The sequence below is a fragment of the Perissodus microlepis genome, chromosome 3 (genome assembly GCF_051167445.1).
Source record: "Perissodus microlepis isolate ML-2025 ecotype Zambia chromosome 3, ASM5116744v1, whole genome shotgun sequence".
Classification (NCBI taxonomy): domain Eukaryota; kingdom Metazoa; phylum Chordata; class Actinopteri; order Cichliformes; family Cichlidae; genus Perissodus; species Perissodus microlepis.
Window position 1 is genome coordinate 31,667,209 of NC_140463.1, and position 15,763 is coordinate 31,682,971.

Here is a 15,763-nt window from a genome sequence, read left to right on the forward strand (position 1 = left end):
ACACAAGAGTACACAAGATGAAAGCATTGATCCATCCTGCTTTGTATCAGTGGTTTTCCTGCTGCTGGTGATGTAATGGTGTGTGATATTTTCTTGGCATGCTTTAGGTCATTTAGACACCTGAGCTTCATTTGTATGGCACAGGCTACCTGATTATTGTTGCTGACAACAATAGCGTGTCATGTCACACAGCTCAAATCATCTCATGTTAAACATGACAATGAGTTCACTTTACTGAAATGGCCTCCACAGTCGCCCCATCTCAAACTAATAGAGCACCTTTGGGATGGAACAGAAGATTCACATCATGTCATGTCAGTATGAAGCAAAATCTCTTAGGAATGCTTCCTGCGCCTTGTTCAATCTGTACTATGATGAATTAAGGTCGATCTTACTCTTAAAAGGCAAAAAGATGTCCGACCTTGTACCACACGGTATAACTATGAAGTGAGTGAGCCAGTGAGTGTAAATCACTTCAAAAATGAAGATTCAGGATTATTTTAAATTAAGTTATTAAATGACAAAACTTTATAGACCTGCAGAGAACTAAAAGAAAGGATGATTTATCATGATCGATTATTATTATTATTATTATTATTATTATTATTATTGTTGTTGTTGTTGTTGTTGTTGTTATTGTTATTGTTATCATTATTATTATTATTATTATTAGGACAGGATGATTACGGTTTTCGCATTCTTCGCCTTTCGCATTCTTTGAGGTAAAAACACAGACTGGGCCTGTTCAGCTGGTTGTTTTACATTGCATAACACGTCGTCATGTGTTACCACTGTTAATTACATACCCCGTGGTGACGTTTGGCCGCAGTGTGCAGGCTGCCGGGCCCATGCAGGGACATGGTGGGAGCGTCACTGTTAAAATAGCTTGTCCAATGAGAGCAGCCCACGTTTCTGGACGAACGCGGATGTGCACCTCGCAGACCAACCACGGAAAAGTAGAGCAGATAGGGCGGGGACGGCTCTGGCAGAGGGGCAAGGTTTCGTTTACAAAGTGTAAGGACGGTCAGCTGTTCGGCTTCAGCAACAGACTAGTCGTTTTAACTTTAAAACGAGTCTAGAAAATAATAAATTCAGGCGGGGTAGTGAATTTAAGCTGCTAGTTCTTTTGTGAGGGGAGGAACCTTTCAGCGACACGACTCATTTCCACACGGAATACTGTCCGATTGGGACCGTAAATACACCGTCGTAGCTGTTCTGTAGAGAGGGGAGACCCATGAGTGTGTAATAAATAACAGGCAGATTTCAATGAAACAGACAGGCGCTTTCAGTCGAAGCGGACGCAGAGCTGTGAAGTTGGCTGGTTCCGGTGTTGAAGCGTGAATCCGGGAAGAGATGGAGCCGTGTCGGCGGGCCGGACTCAGCGGGGTCCTGTGCTCCCTGTCACTGCTGTGTGTCATCCTGGACATCCAGCTGGACGGTAAGACCCACTTCACGTTAAAAGAAAACAAAAAACAGCCTGCTTACTCACTTGTATGTCGTCTTTAGCTGCTAAAAATTCCTCAAGCCGGCTTATTACTGACCCCGAAACTGCTCTTAAAATACTAATACAAAAAAGTAATTACTATATCGTTGCTCTGATTTAAATATACCAGCAATTAATCTGTAAAAGTTAAACATGAAGGCTTTAAAAGATGTTTCCAAGGGCAGCATCCTTACAACCAGGGGTGTAGTGAAGACTTACAGTCCCAGCACCACCTGCTTTTACCCGTGTCAGGCCTCTGCTCTTAGTAATATTGATAGTTCAGTTACATTTATGTGTGTCAAATCATTATTTTAAAAGCACTGATTGTATAAGGTTTCGTCTTTCAGTAATACTCCCCTTTCACTTTTCATTACATCGGTTTTCTTTAGTTTCACCCCTCCCTCATTCCCCGCCAGCGCTAAAATACTTTGAGCTCTACACTTAACTGCGTACTTTACTACTAAAGTTGAGGTTTAATACACAGTAATTGTACTGTATTTAAGTATTTATGTACCTTCTGCTTCTATTCCGCTATATTTTGGATGCAGATGGAGATTTTAAGACTTTAGTCGCTTATTCATTTGCAGATTAACTGCATTATTATAGATCAATGCCTATAAGCAATGTAGAAGGATGTAAAACAGTCCTCAACTGCAATGATCCACTAATATAATGTGTATGATTCTGAAAAGTGCCATTCTGTGTAATGAGTACTTTCACTTTAGGTAGTTAAAATATATTTTGATAATATGACTTGTGCAATATTTAGCATAAAAGTGCATAAGAGGTGAATAAGAGAGAGGAAGTGGAGTGGGTGAAGATGAGTGAAAAAGGAAAGCGGTTCAAGTGAAAGAGATGGTTTAGACGATAGTAGGGAGACCTGCTGAGATGATCGCTCTGGTATAAAGACAGGAGACTGAGGTGAAGATGTTAAGAGTTTCATGGGAGGATGGAAATGAGTACATCAGAGGGAAAGGTCAGGCTGAGAAGTTCGGAGACAAGTTAGGTTGTTGGTCGGGTGCCGCAGCTCGATTGTCAGTTTTGAATCTTTTTCTGAGCTTGTGCAGCCTCTGTCATCAGAAGAGAGGTGCAAGTGTGAACAAAAGACAAACACACGAAGAAAACTGGGCTACACTGTGGTTTCCTTCTATAAAGTTGTCCCTCTTCAGGGTTTCCAGCGAGGCTCAAACCCAGTTTTATGTTACAGGCGTCTTTGGGGCAACTCAGGCTGAGATTGAGCACCACTTGGAGATGGGCCGCAAACTTTTGGCAGCTGGTCAGCTGGCCGAAGCCCTGTCCCACTACCACTCTGCTGTGGGTAAGGTTACACACACACAGACACGTTCTTGCCACTGGCTGACATTTTCAGTCTACAGTCAGTGCTTGTCTGTACAGTCGAGAAAGGTGTGTTATTGTGCGGTAAAAGAGTTTAGAGGTTCAAAGCTTGTGTTTGTTGCTTTTGTTAAAATAAAAATGAATAAATTGTGATGATGCATTTTCCAGAGGGTGACTCTAAGAATTACCTGACCTTCTACAAGCGAGCTGCAGTGTTTCTGGCCATGGGAAAGTCCAAATCTGCCCTGCCAGATCTGACCAAGGCTATCCAACTCAAGCCCGATTTCTTGGCTGTAGGTCACTCGCTAGCCTTTCTTAATGTCTTCTATCATATTCCATTTCTTCTGCCCTCTTCCGAGTCTTCGTCATCCTATCTTTTCATCTGTTTGTATTTTTCAGGCCCGCTTGCAGAGAGGGAACATCCTGTTGAAGCAGGGCAGCACGCAGGAGGCACGGGAGGACTTTGAGGCAGTGGTAGGTTTTATAACGTGCTGCTTTTGTAGTCCTAAATCACTCTCCCACGTATGTTTGCCACAATAATATGTACCTGCTGTTCCAGCTGCAGCGGTCCTCAGACAACGAGGAAGCTCAGAACCAGCTGATGAAGGCGAACGAGCTGGAGGAGCTGCAGGAGGAGGCCCAGGCCGCGTACCACCAAGGGGACTACAGCACAACGATCACTGTGCTGGAGAGAGTTATAGAAGTAGGGGTCTTGTTGGTTAATTTTATTCTTCATTTACAATCTTACCAATACCAACTGCTTCAAAGTGTGATTTCAAATCTGATTTTAATGCCTCAGCATTTTAGTTATTAAAGGAATCACTTTGATCTTTGAGCTGATTGCTCATTTATAAAAAGTTTCCGTCTTCCTCTAGATCTCTCCTTGGGATCCGGAGTCTCGGGAGCTCCGCGCAGAGTGCTACATCCGGATGGGAGATCCACAGAAAGCCATCCAGGATCTCACGCCGACGACGCGGCTTCGCAACGACAACCGCGCCGCCTTTCTGAAGCTCAGCAAGCTGCACTACAGCCTCGGCGACCACCACGAGTCACTCAAGTGAGCGTCGTTCCTGGAATAAACAAATAGGTCTGGCTTGCTCAGCCACGCAAATGAAGTCTCACTTTTTCCATCTATTCACACGCAGCAACGTCAGAGAGTGTCTGAAACTCGACCAGGACGACAAGGAGTGCTTCAGCCACTACAAGCAGGTGAAGAAGCTCAGCAAGCAGCTGGACTCGGCAGAAGAGCTGATTGAGGAGGGCAGGTGGGTATTTCTGTTGTGCTGAGGCACTTCGCTTCCACCTGCATGCAAATGAGAGTTTCAGAGGGCAGCTATAGTCCCAGCCTCTGAAAGTGTAACATATACAAATGAGGGCATAATTATTAGCACAGCTATGAAAATTTTCCCTTTGCTTTTAACAGGGCAAGGGATTTTCAACACAGCATTTTCTTTAGAAAGCATAAATTATACATATTTGCACACAGTAACAGAATAATTTCATAAAAGAAGAAAAAATACCAGAGTCAGTATTATTAGCCCCCTAAAAAACCACAAACCACTGCTGTGCAATGATTTGCTGTAACTTGTAATGCTCAGCTTGTAAGTTAAAGTTAAAACTGAGAGTTATCGTCCAACTTACACACAGCAAAAAACTTCAGCAAGAGTTTGAGCTGTCAATGAGAAGACAGCTGGTCAAAGACAAAAGAAGACAGTTTAGACTTGAGAAAAAGAATGGCTGATGCTCACGTTGCAGGTGATATACAAACATATCACAGCGTTTTCCAAGTGTTAAAAACTGGAGCGAGAAGCATCATTGCAAAATTCAAAGAGAGCCACACAGTGCAGAAGAAGCCTGGAAGAGGTAGGAAGAGAAAGAAAACTAAGAAGACCCCAGAACAACATGACAACGACCTAAAACTCAGGGTTAAGAACAAGCTCCAGAAGACCAAAGTGAATGTCCCTGACTGGCCTGGGCAAAAGCCCTGACTTAAAAAATCTAGAAGAAACAGTTGCAGACTGTTAACCAGCAAAGAGAACCGAGTATTAGCAGCAGGGGGGCTAATAATGTTGATGCAGGTAGTTTTTATGACATATTTGTGTTTCTGTGCTCAAAGTAAAATAATGTAAGCATCCAAAATAAAACAAGCATGTTTGGAAATGCTGTGTTTGAAAGTCCTGGCTCTCTTTAACGGCACTTATTTTATTTTCATAGGTGGGATAATAATTAACTCATCTGTACTTTTGCAGCTTGTAAACTGTGAACTGCTTCAGTGCCACAGCATGTTAAGTGCTTTGACCTTTAACTGTGTTTCTCTCTCTCCATTAGGCATCAAGAAGCCATAGAAAAGTATGAATCAGTAATGCAGACGGAGCCTAATGTCCCGTACTACACCAACCTGGCCAAAGAGAGGATCTGCTTCTGTCTTGTGAAGGTGGGAGAGTGACGGCAGCTTTTCTCACTAAGCGATGCTCATTTTTCTCCTCTCACATCCCCCAGAAGATGTGGAACCTCTAAATAAATCGTCATTCCCTTGCAAACACACTGTCCTAGTTCTCAATAGAGTTCAGTCTTAGTTTGTAATCATTCACCTTTTGCTTCATATCATTTCCAGATTAAATCAGCGACCGAGGCGATAGACGTGTGTTCGGAGGCCCACCAGAGAGACCCCCGCAACGCCAACGTCCTCAGAGACAGAGCAGAGGCCTATATCCTCAACCAGGACTACGAGAAAGGTGACACAGTCTTCTCAATGAATGCAACTCAACTCATCCCATGCTTATGTCCTGTCATGATGTCATGAGCCTATCGTAACCATAGACACAGCTTCCATCTCAGAACTGCACCCGCAGTATCAGAAGATTTTTATTGATAATTGATGATTAAAGTAAAACAATATTACATAATTAGCCTCAGATATGTGGTACAAATAATATTTAGGAGTAATCTGTAAATCCCTTGTGTGTCGTGCAGCTGTGGAGGACTACCTGGAGGCGAGAGAGTTTGACGGCGACAGCAACGATATCAAAGAGGGGCTGGACCGAGCCCAGAGGCTGCTCAAGCAGTCTCGTAAGAGGGACTACTATAAAATCCTCGGTGTCAGCAGGTAACCAGTCCAGCCAGCTTCAACATAAACACTACACATTTACTTTATTTTTCTGATGCCAAAGTCAACGCCCGTCAATTTTATAAGAGGGCCCGCTAACGCTCAGAAACTTCCTCAGGAGTGCCAACAAGCAGGAGATCACCAAGGCGTACAGGAAGCTGGCACAGCAGTGGCACCCCGACAACTTCCAGTCTGAGGCCGAGAAGAAAGAAGCAGAAAAGAAGTTTATTGACATCGCATCGGCCAAAGAGGTCCTTACTGATCCAGGTCAGCAGCCAGCCTTGTTATTTAGTCTTTACAGCCACATTTCCACACCACCAATATCTGATTTTAAAGAATTTCCAGGATTTTAGACGTACTTTACTCATCCCAGAGGGAAAGTCACAAATTCCAACAGTCTCCATAAACATCCATCTATTCATTTTCTTCCACTTATAATAGACTTGAAAAGTCTCCGAAAACTCCAATAGCAATGCATGGTGAGCAGCATATATTACAGTCCAGAACACAAGCATTAAAATCAGTTGGGCTAATTTAGAAAGTTTGGCTTTCTCAGAAATGAAGTGCGGTGAAGTTAAGCTGAGCTATGAGAACATTCATGTGAAAGAAACGAGCGGCTTCGTTCTTCTTTTCACAAAAAATGTTGCTCAGCAGACGTTAAAACTGCAGCTCTGCAGTCAAAGAACAAACATTTACTGTCAGGTTTTGTCTGATGAATAGACTGATGTCATTTTGGTATTGTGACAGTAGGGGGCAGCACAGTGGTCCAGTGGTTAGCACCTAAGTTCAAGTTCACCATCATCACAGGTCCTGTAAAAAAGTGAATAGAATTGTAAAAGCAGAAGAAAATGGATGTTTGTCAAACCAAGTCCAAACTAGTTGATTTTTACTAAAATGTTAACGATCCTGTTCTCTAATACTTTTTTTTCTAGAAATGAGACAGAAGTTTGATGCGGGCGAGGATCCGCTGGACCCAGAAAGCCAGCAAGGAGGAGGCGGAGGTCAACAGGGCTGGCCTTTTCACTTCAACCCCTTTGAATCTGGCGGCAGCTTCCACTTCAAGTTCCAGTACAACTAGAGAGCAGGACTTGACGAACACACGGGTGGGGAGGGGGGGGTAGTGTCGTTTTAGGTGGATTGGATACTTTGGAAAAAACCTTCGGGGGATTTTGGAGGACGAGTCTTCCTCAAAAGCTCTGCGTCAGCCTGGACGCAGGTTTTCGCAAACTTTTTTTTTGTTATTTTGGACTTTTTACCACAAAATCAAAGGACCTACCTGTGGTTACTCATAAATTACGTTGTGCTTGAAGAAAATGAAGTCTACAGACGAGCTCCGTAGGAAATGTGTGACGACTGGAAGCAGTGTCCGCTCTTATTCTTTCTTTGTGCCATTCTTTGAAGCGCTACTCGGCGCCTCCTTTTTAGTTTTAGTGCCGTGACTCTTTGCTTGAAAATCTGTACGTCTGTCCGTTTGCTTGCAGTATTCTTTAAAGGTCTACTGATTTCAGTCTCTATTTTTTACCATGTCGAGACGTCTCTACACTAGAGAAGCAGGATTTTTATATTTATCATTAGACCTGTGGCTGTTGAGCTATATTTATGGTGAAACTCGAGCACCGCTACAGGAAACCTGTAGGTGTAAGAATTTCAATATCCTATGGATCTGAAGTCAGTGTAGGTGCTCTGTGATGTATACGTGTATATTTTTAAATTTAAATCAGCTCCTCCTGATAGCTAATTGGAATAATTCTGTGTGAATTTTGGTTTGGAGATGTTCATTTATATCCAGGGGCAGACATTATGGATGTAAGTGCACGAAATAAGTGAAAAAAGAGTTTAGAAAAACAGCTGCAAATGACTGCATTGACATTTAGAGTATTTCTGTTCCTTCCCTCCTCCTTTCAAGGAAACGTTTCGAAAGCTTGCACTTTTACTTTGTTCGAAAAGGCCACTTCACTCCTCCTGCACTCCTGAAATGTTACTGTAGGCCTTTGAAAAGCCTTCCACACACTCCCGTGTGTCTTCAGTGGCTATCCGAGAACCTCATTTATAAATAGGTCTCACTGAAGCGTGTCTGAGCTGCTGCTTTATTTTTCCAGAGGTACACCATATCTACTTCACGAGCAGCATGTTTGGATAATATTTATCCAATGGGTCGCACTGACACACATACGAACTTCATACAGTTTATAAATGAGGTTCTTGCAGCCACACGGGCCACACAGGTGAACCAAGATGATGTTTTTAAAGACTTTATTTTTTAGCACAAATTAAGTTATTTTGTCTTTAATAACTTGAGGACACACTGACTGTAACCAGCTTCTACTGCTTGATTGTGTGAACAAAATGTGACAGGCTCTCTTTGTATTTAACTCTGAGTGGGACGGTTTTGTTTCTGGGTTTCTTTTGTTGGAGGCTTTTTTTTTTCCTGTTGCCAAACTGAGTCAGCTGACAAGCTCAAGTGTATTAAAATATTGAAACAAACGCATTTTTGCTCATTTTGTTTTGCTGTGTTTTAAAGCGAGGCAAGGACGGCAACACAAAGTCTCAAATAGGGTGATTTATTTTAAAACGCACTGTAATAAAGACGGGCACTGCAGACACTGAGACACATACAAGTAAGCTCTCGTTTACTCACACCTCATGCACGCCCACACCATTTCTGCACTCGCTGCATTGTGCAGCAGTTGACGCAAACGCACTCTTTCATCAGTCGCCGAGGGACTGACTGAATCCACGACATCGACACAGAAGGTCTGCGTCCAAAGAGTCTGAGAGACTGACGTCGTCCGTTCTCCTGGGATCGACCACGGCCTTGAGTCTGGCTCGGCAGGACTCAGTCACATGAATGCTGTCCAAACAGACGGAGCTCCGTCAGTGGTTAGCTCCGAATCCCTGTGTGTCGTCCAGGCTGTCTGCCTCCACCTCGATGGACACCACGTGGTGGCCGGGAATCATGGCCAGGCCCAGGACTCTGGGTTCGCTCTGGGAGAATGTGTCTGAAAAGAAAACGAGACAACAGGTCAGACTACACTTACTGTGTGATACCTTATTAAGCACACCTGCACGTTAATGTAAATACCAAGTCGGCCAATCACATGGCAGCAAATCGGTGCATTTAGACATGTAGTTATGTAAACGTCAGAATGAGGAAGAAAGGTGATTTAAGGGGCTCTACTAGTCTGAATATTTCTGAAATTTTCCCACACGACCATCTGTGTGGTTCACAGAGAAATTTCTGAAAAAGTGAAAATATCCAAGCTGATAGGAAGGCAACAATAACTCATTACAAGCAACGTAGGCAGAAGAGCATCTTTGAATGAACAGCACATACAGAAAGAACAGCAGGGCTTTGCCCAATAACAACAAAAGAAACGTTAAAGCAAGATGTTGTCTGGTCTGATGAGTCTCAATTTATACTGTGACATTCAGACGTTTGTTTAAAGAGCTACCCTGCCATGTATCACTGGCTACCAACATAGCATAGTCTAAATACCTGCAGCCTAACTGGGGTATTTGACTATGCCGACCCCTTTATAACCCCAGTCTAACCATCATGCCATGAAGCTCAGATCATCTCAAACTGGTTTCTTGAACATGAGAATGAACTCATTGTACTCGTATGGCCTCCACAGTAACCAGATCTCATCCAACAGAGCAGCCCTGGGATTTGGTGGAATGTTTCCAGCACCTAACATCATCTTCTCTTCCACTACAGTTTGTTTCTTAGCAAAACCAATAATCTAGGAACTAAACTACAGATTAATATATGTAAATGTGAAATGATTTTTAACTGTAACATCAAAACATGATAAAAGTTGCTCCATTTCCATGAGTTTCAAAACAACAGGTCACAGCAAATAAACCACAAAACAGTACAAACAACACAACTTTTACCCATTTCCCTGTGTGTTTTTTTGCCAAGTGAATGACAAAAGCATCGTGTATGTGTTTCCCACAGCTGCTGGTTCTGATCAGTATTATTTTTAGCTTTATTGATAACCTTTAAGATGGTTTGGCATTGAGTAAAGTCACAGTTTGATAGCACACCTGCGTGTTTAAATATTTCCATGGAAAGACACTTCAAAGATGCTTTGATAATACAACACCATAAAAAGTGCGAGGTGTGAAAAAGAACAGAACAGCGTTTTTATACGGAGTCAAAGGCATCAGTGGATGCTGTGCTCAGGTCGCCTCAAGCCTCTACGTACCTGTGGATTTAAGGAATTCCTGAGCTGAGCCGAGGATGACGTTGCAGTCCCGGTCAGTACAGAGGAAAAGGCCCACTAGAGTCCGTCCGTCTGTCATGCGGATCCTCATGTTCTTGTTCAGGAGCCCCTCCAGCTTCTGCCGTGCCTGAGATGATGAGGACACTTCAGACTGCTCCTGGGTGAGGACAATAAGGGAAAGTGAGCAAAATAAAACCTAAGCTGAGGGTTAAATTATTATTTAACAGACTAATTGGCACATTATTAATCCATTATTATATTATTTGAAAGAAGCCCTGTTTAGACACATGTAATGACCGCTGTGAAATTTTAGTTTCATATATCAAACACTTCTTAGTATACATTTTTCTCCAAAATTGTCCATTGACCCACTTTCAAAATGTTTTTTGACCCCAAATTTTAAAAGCCGACAGTGTTTGAATGCAAATATCTCAAAAACTATTAAAGAAAAATGTGTGAAATTTGCACTGGTCTTTCGTACCCTAAAAGGGAATCGGGATCTTTTTTGGGACACATAAACCAAAAAAAGTATTAGCTAGATAAAATGTGAGAAAATAAATTCCATGCACTCCTGTTAAATCTCATATCTCTTAATACATACTGATATTTTTTTCCTGGTACAACTTGTCATGTTTGCTAAACACAGAATAAAAGTTGAATGAAAATGACATTTTCTTAATTTCTGTGACCAAGAATTTCATGTTTAAAAGCTTTCTACTTGTTTTATGTTACAGTACTGTGAAATGAATCCATATACCATTTGGAAACTGTCACTACTGCATTTTTGCAATGTGATTTTTTTTACTGTCCCAAATTCCAGTTCCTGATTCAAGAAAGAAAGGCCTGTGGAAATGTAAGGCTTTTATCTTTAATAGTTTTGAGCTATAAAAAGGCCTGAAAGTAGGTGGATGGGACTTAAAACTTATATATTGAAAAAAAAAAAAATGATATATGAAGCTAACATTTTAAATCACTATATATATATATATATATATATATACACACACACACAAACTCTGGACTAGAAAATGTTTAGGTAAATCTGAGACGGTCGAGGAAAAAATAATGATTTGAGACAGAATGACCAAACTTTGCATTTTGGTGAGGAGAACTCAACACATAGTGAATCTCTAGTCTGTCGTTCATATAAACAGTTAAATAAACGCAGGTTACCAGGTCAGATGTACAAGCTAATTTGTTAGCCACCGACTAACGAATTGGCTACAACTGAAGCAATGACAATGTTGAAATACTTTTCAGTTTAACTATTTTTTTTTTAATCTCAGTTTTGACATGTTAAACAGCACCAACAACCCCGAGACAAACTGAAAAATTAAAACGAGAAACACATACGTGAGTCGAAGGGCCGTTTTCCTCAATCATTGTGGCCATAACCTGCCCCTCTTCTTCTCCTCCGGCATTTACTTACGGAGCAATTTCATCGACGGACCAGCGAAACCGGAAACGATCCAGTTTTTTTTTCTTCTTAAAGGGGAGGTCCGTTAGGATGCTGCTAGAATTTTTTTTTTTTAAAGTTTACATTATTTAAATCAGCGGTCCCCAACCCCCGGGCCTCGGACCGGTACCGGTCCGTGAGTCGTTTGGTACCGGGCCGCGAGAGTTGAGGCTAAGGTGTGAAATGTATGGTTTTCAAGGTTTTTATCAGTTTTCAGCGTTATTTTGTTATCGTTTTTATCGTTAACTCGGTTTTCCTTGGTCTTTTCACGTGTGTTATGAATAAATCTTCTTTTTTTCGTTTTTTTAGTTTTATTTTGTTGTATTTATCCGCGACACCTTAAAGGCCGGTCCGTGAAAATATTGTCGGGCATAAACCGGTCCGTGGCGCAAAAAAGGTTGGGGACCGCTGATTTAAATGATACATATTAATAATAATAAGTTAACATTTAAGTCTGTAAATTTATTAATTTTAAGAGGAACTACCAGCTGGCACTGATCAAAGACTTCATTAGCCTCGTTTTAGCACTGTTTGCTAAAGCCTTTTAAAAACTCATATACCCATACTTTTCAAAAACGAAAACTATTACGTGTTCAGAGTTTTATTGTCGGGTAAGTCTGGAGAAATTGGAGTGTGGCATTTTAAAGCTCGCCTGTATGTCCCCACCGTCGCCACAGGTTGCCGCTACAGGATCATTTCCCTTCATTTCCTGACACATCGCTTTAAAAACACTGATAAAATCGCCGAGATTTCTATCTGATTTGTACGCGTTGCTTAACCCACGAGCTTCACTGAAAAGATGACTTGTATAACTTACCATGTGTTACTTATAAAACTCCTTTCCGAAGTACCACATTTAAAAACCTGGGGGAAAACTGCTAAAGTCATTACAGTGGTTGTGATTGTCGCAAAAATATCATTTTCACTGCACTATTATGGCAACACAATAACAATAAAGTCGCAATATCTGCAGAACAAATAAAAGCAGTTAAGTTAATTTGACTCAAAATAAAAGTAAAGAGAGAAGCTGTCAGCATAACTACAAATGAAATGAACCGTTACACACACTGTAGAGGAACCAATAAGCAAAAGATCCACCGTGTCAAACATCTCCTAACAGAACCATGAAACCCAATTACTTACAGGAAAAAGAGGACAGAGAAGCTGCGTGAGAGAAGAAGAAACACTATGATAGTAAACCTCTTTTTCTCAAGTGCCAAAAATCTAAATCTAAATGACTGCATAGATTAAATGTTACACACTCGGTAAGACAGATGATGTCAAACTGGAATGTTGGCATGTGAATATAAATATCTGGTTTGCACTTTTCTCTCAAAGTAGAGTTTGGAGGAGGGGCTAATAGTTTCTTTTCTATTTAGTTCCTACGTTTTCCTGCGTTTTTTTTATTATTGCTGTGAAATATTTTAAAAGACTTTAAAAAGAATTTAGAGTCAAGATTTATGTGAGTCATTCCCGAGAAAGGAAAGATCAGGTTAAGACACGATATGATAAGATCAGACAAACACTGTTCAGCAAACTACCCGGAACAGATGTAATTCCTGATGTTAAAAAAAAGCATGATTTTGTTGAAGATATATTCTTGTGCAGCAGCATTTCATCATATATTCACTGTATATCGACACATCTCTATGTGAATGAAATGAATGAGAGTGAAAATAGAGCCTCAGCTAGGTGGTGTGCATAGTTTTTTTTTTTTAATCTGAACTAAAGTCATAATCCACAGATCTTCTTGGGTGGTTTTGTAGTGGCAGTGAGTGCTGGCCTTGCTGCTGACTGTGCTGATGGTATCTTGAATCCTTAGAAGAGGGATGACTGGCATCATAGTCGTAACTAAAGGTTTGTATCCTCTTTATCCTTCAAAACTCCACGCGTAGCATGCAAAAGAAGGCTATTTTGTGTTTTTGACCCATCTGCAGAGAAGTGTAGGAGCACCCACATTAAAAAGCTTTTAATATGTGAGGTTAAAGCCATTATCAATGGCATCTCTAACCCTAGTGCTGTGTTTTGGAGAGAACCACATCCTATCCTCACAACCATCCATCTAGCTCCTTCTGCTTATCAGATTCAGCGTTGTAGTTGGAGCCCGTCCCAGCTTCTTGGGACACTTAAAATGGCACATTTTAATAGTTTAGGTTAGAACGATAATCACAGATGATGACCTATGCCTCATGAGTTAAAAGTAAACCTGTGAGGATTTACTTTCTTTTACTGTCCAAAGAAGCCTTAACCCTAAACCTCGATGTGTCACACTTTATCTGGTGGATGTGGATGTTGCTGATTATGTCCTTTACAGTCTTGATATAGTTGGATAGCTCGGGAGTTTTTCATCACCCTCTCCCTCTTATGTCTCTGATAAAACTTTCCCAGAAATCATCATCTCTCAATGTAGACGGCCACAACTGGAGCCCATTAACTGGCACAATTAAACCCCAAAAAGCACTGTGTCCCACCTTTACTTTTTTACACTTTATTACAAGTGTTTCACTGGTCAGGGAATATGCTGAGCCAAAACTCAACTGATCAGCACTTCTTCTGCTGCTAATTCAATCCCACACGAGCGCCTGCTGGATTGGCCCCCGCTGCACGCCTCTTATTTAAGCATTATCTGCTCCCCGGGTCGCCTCAGTTCAGACAGCTCAGCTCTGAATGGAGCTCAGGAGCCGGTGTCTTCCTCTGTGTGTCACACTGCATAAAATCTGGGTTAGCTGGAGCGCAGCACCCAGGGGAGGCTTTTCTCTCTCATCCTCGACATGTCTCCCTGCCAAACGGACACGGGGAGTGTTGGTAGTGGTGGGCGGGTGGGCGGGGAGGGGGAAGGCGGGTAGTCACAGCAGAGTAGCGCAGTATGTCAGGGCCTACGGCACATGAGAGCCCTGGCTGCTTTCACCCTTTTTTTTCTTTTGCAATAGCATAGTGAGAAACATGCACGGTTATGAGTACAGATACCTCACTCACACACTCACACACATAGGTAGTGTGGGTTAGGGTATGTAAACTACACACACACAAAGCTTCCACATCACCAGCCTCTCAATCTGGCAACCGCAGACACCTCAGTGGCCAGAGGCTTAGTGGGTGGGTGGATGGGGGTCTCCAGTCACACACACACACACACTGTGATACACTTTCCCTGCACTGACACACACAGACATGTCTCCTCTGCCCATGTTGTCTTGCGTTGCGCCGTCTCTCTCTTGGCAGATGTGGCCTTTGGATCAGACACTAATTAAATTCCTCTCCTCTCATTTGTGGGCGCGGGGCAAGCTGAGCAGAAGCAGCTCGAGCACCTGTTGCAGCAGCAGCAGAGAGAGGAGGAGGAGGAGGAGTGTGCTCAGCAGGCAAGGCGTAACTGAAATGCTTGTTTACACGATACACAGTTATTGGTGTGGGAGCCACAGCTGACAGAGTGACAGATAGCATAGAGATGGAGCGCTGAACTTGGAGACGCGGAGGCTTTACGAGATGTCACAACGGCTAGGCTGCCTGAGTTGTCGGCCGTGTGGTCGGGATGTCTTTCAGCTTCTGACACTTTTATAATTCCACATTTTCCCCTCCTGCGTTCACTTACAGATCTGTTGGGACAACAGGAGGGTTAGAGAAGGTTGTATCATGGTGAGGTTCAGGGAGATTTAGGCGTGCTTGCACTGCAACATTTCAGTTATCTGCATTTAAAACTTCCTTAGGTTGTTCAACAGTGGATGACACAGCTCTGCGTGTAAAAATAGAGTAGTAATACCTAGGGGCATCTACTACTTTACTTACTGTATATAATTTTATAGACATAACTTTCTTTAATTTTAGCTGAAGTGGATTTAAAACTTTTAAAAACATACTTTTCTTCCTTTTTTTAAGAGATAGCAAGGTGCTATTTGAATATCTGTGTGTGTCAATGTGTGTACATGTGGCTTATGGTGTAAACCACAATGTGTGGTCAGTAAGACTGGAAAGGTGGTTCGCTGAGTTAACAGTGAGCCTGGATTCACAATGCTTGCATTTCTTTATTTGCATGTGCTCAGCATGCAAACTGAATGGAGTGTAAAAGACCTTTTGACTTTGGTGTGGCCTGACCCCCCAAGGCCTCCTCAGGTAGCTCAAACTTCAGGTAATACTGGGCGGGTGGCCCTTTAACTGTG

At 42.1% G+C, this 15,763-nt stretch overlaps 2 protein-coding genes across 2 annotated transcripts; one reads left to right on the top strand and one right to left on the bottom strand.

The window, feature by feature from the left end:
* The first annotated feature begins 955 nt into the window (after positions 1-955).
* Positions 956-8,408, top strand: dnajc3b (DnaJ (Hsp40) homolog, subfamily C, member 3b). Its single transcript, XM_084924078.1, has 12 exons — positions 956-1,438; positions 2,691-2,801; positions 2,987-3,111; positions 3,218-3,292; positions 3,378-3,521; positions 3,694-3,875; positions 3,964-4,083; positions 5,147-5,252; positions 5,433-5,553; positions 5,792-5,924; positions 6,043-6,191; positions 6,857-8,408. The coding sequence occupies exons 1-12, from the start codon at positions 1,354-1,356 to the stop codon at positions 7,000-7,002; spliced, it is 1,497 nt and encodes a 498-aa protein (XP_084780204.1). The 5' UTR covers positions 956-1,353; the 3' UTR covers positions 7,003-8,408.
* A 61-nt stretch (positions 8,409-8,469) lies between these two features.
* On the bottom strand, positions 8,470-11,621 carry naa38 (N-alpha-acetyltransferase 38, NatC auxiliary subunit). The gene is made up of 3 exons (XM_084924079.1): positions 11,507-11,621; positions 10,136-10,310; positions 8,470-8,923 (listed from the first exon to the last, which is right to left on the bottom strand). Exons 1-3 carry the CDS (start codon positions 11,543-11,545, stop codon positions 8,799-8,801), a joined length of 339 nt encoding a protein of 112 aa, XP_084780205.1. The 5' UTR covers positions 11,546-11,621; the 3' UTR covers positions 8,470-8,798.
* Between the last annotated feature and the right edge of the window lie 4,142 nt (positions 11,622-15,763).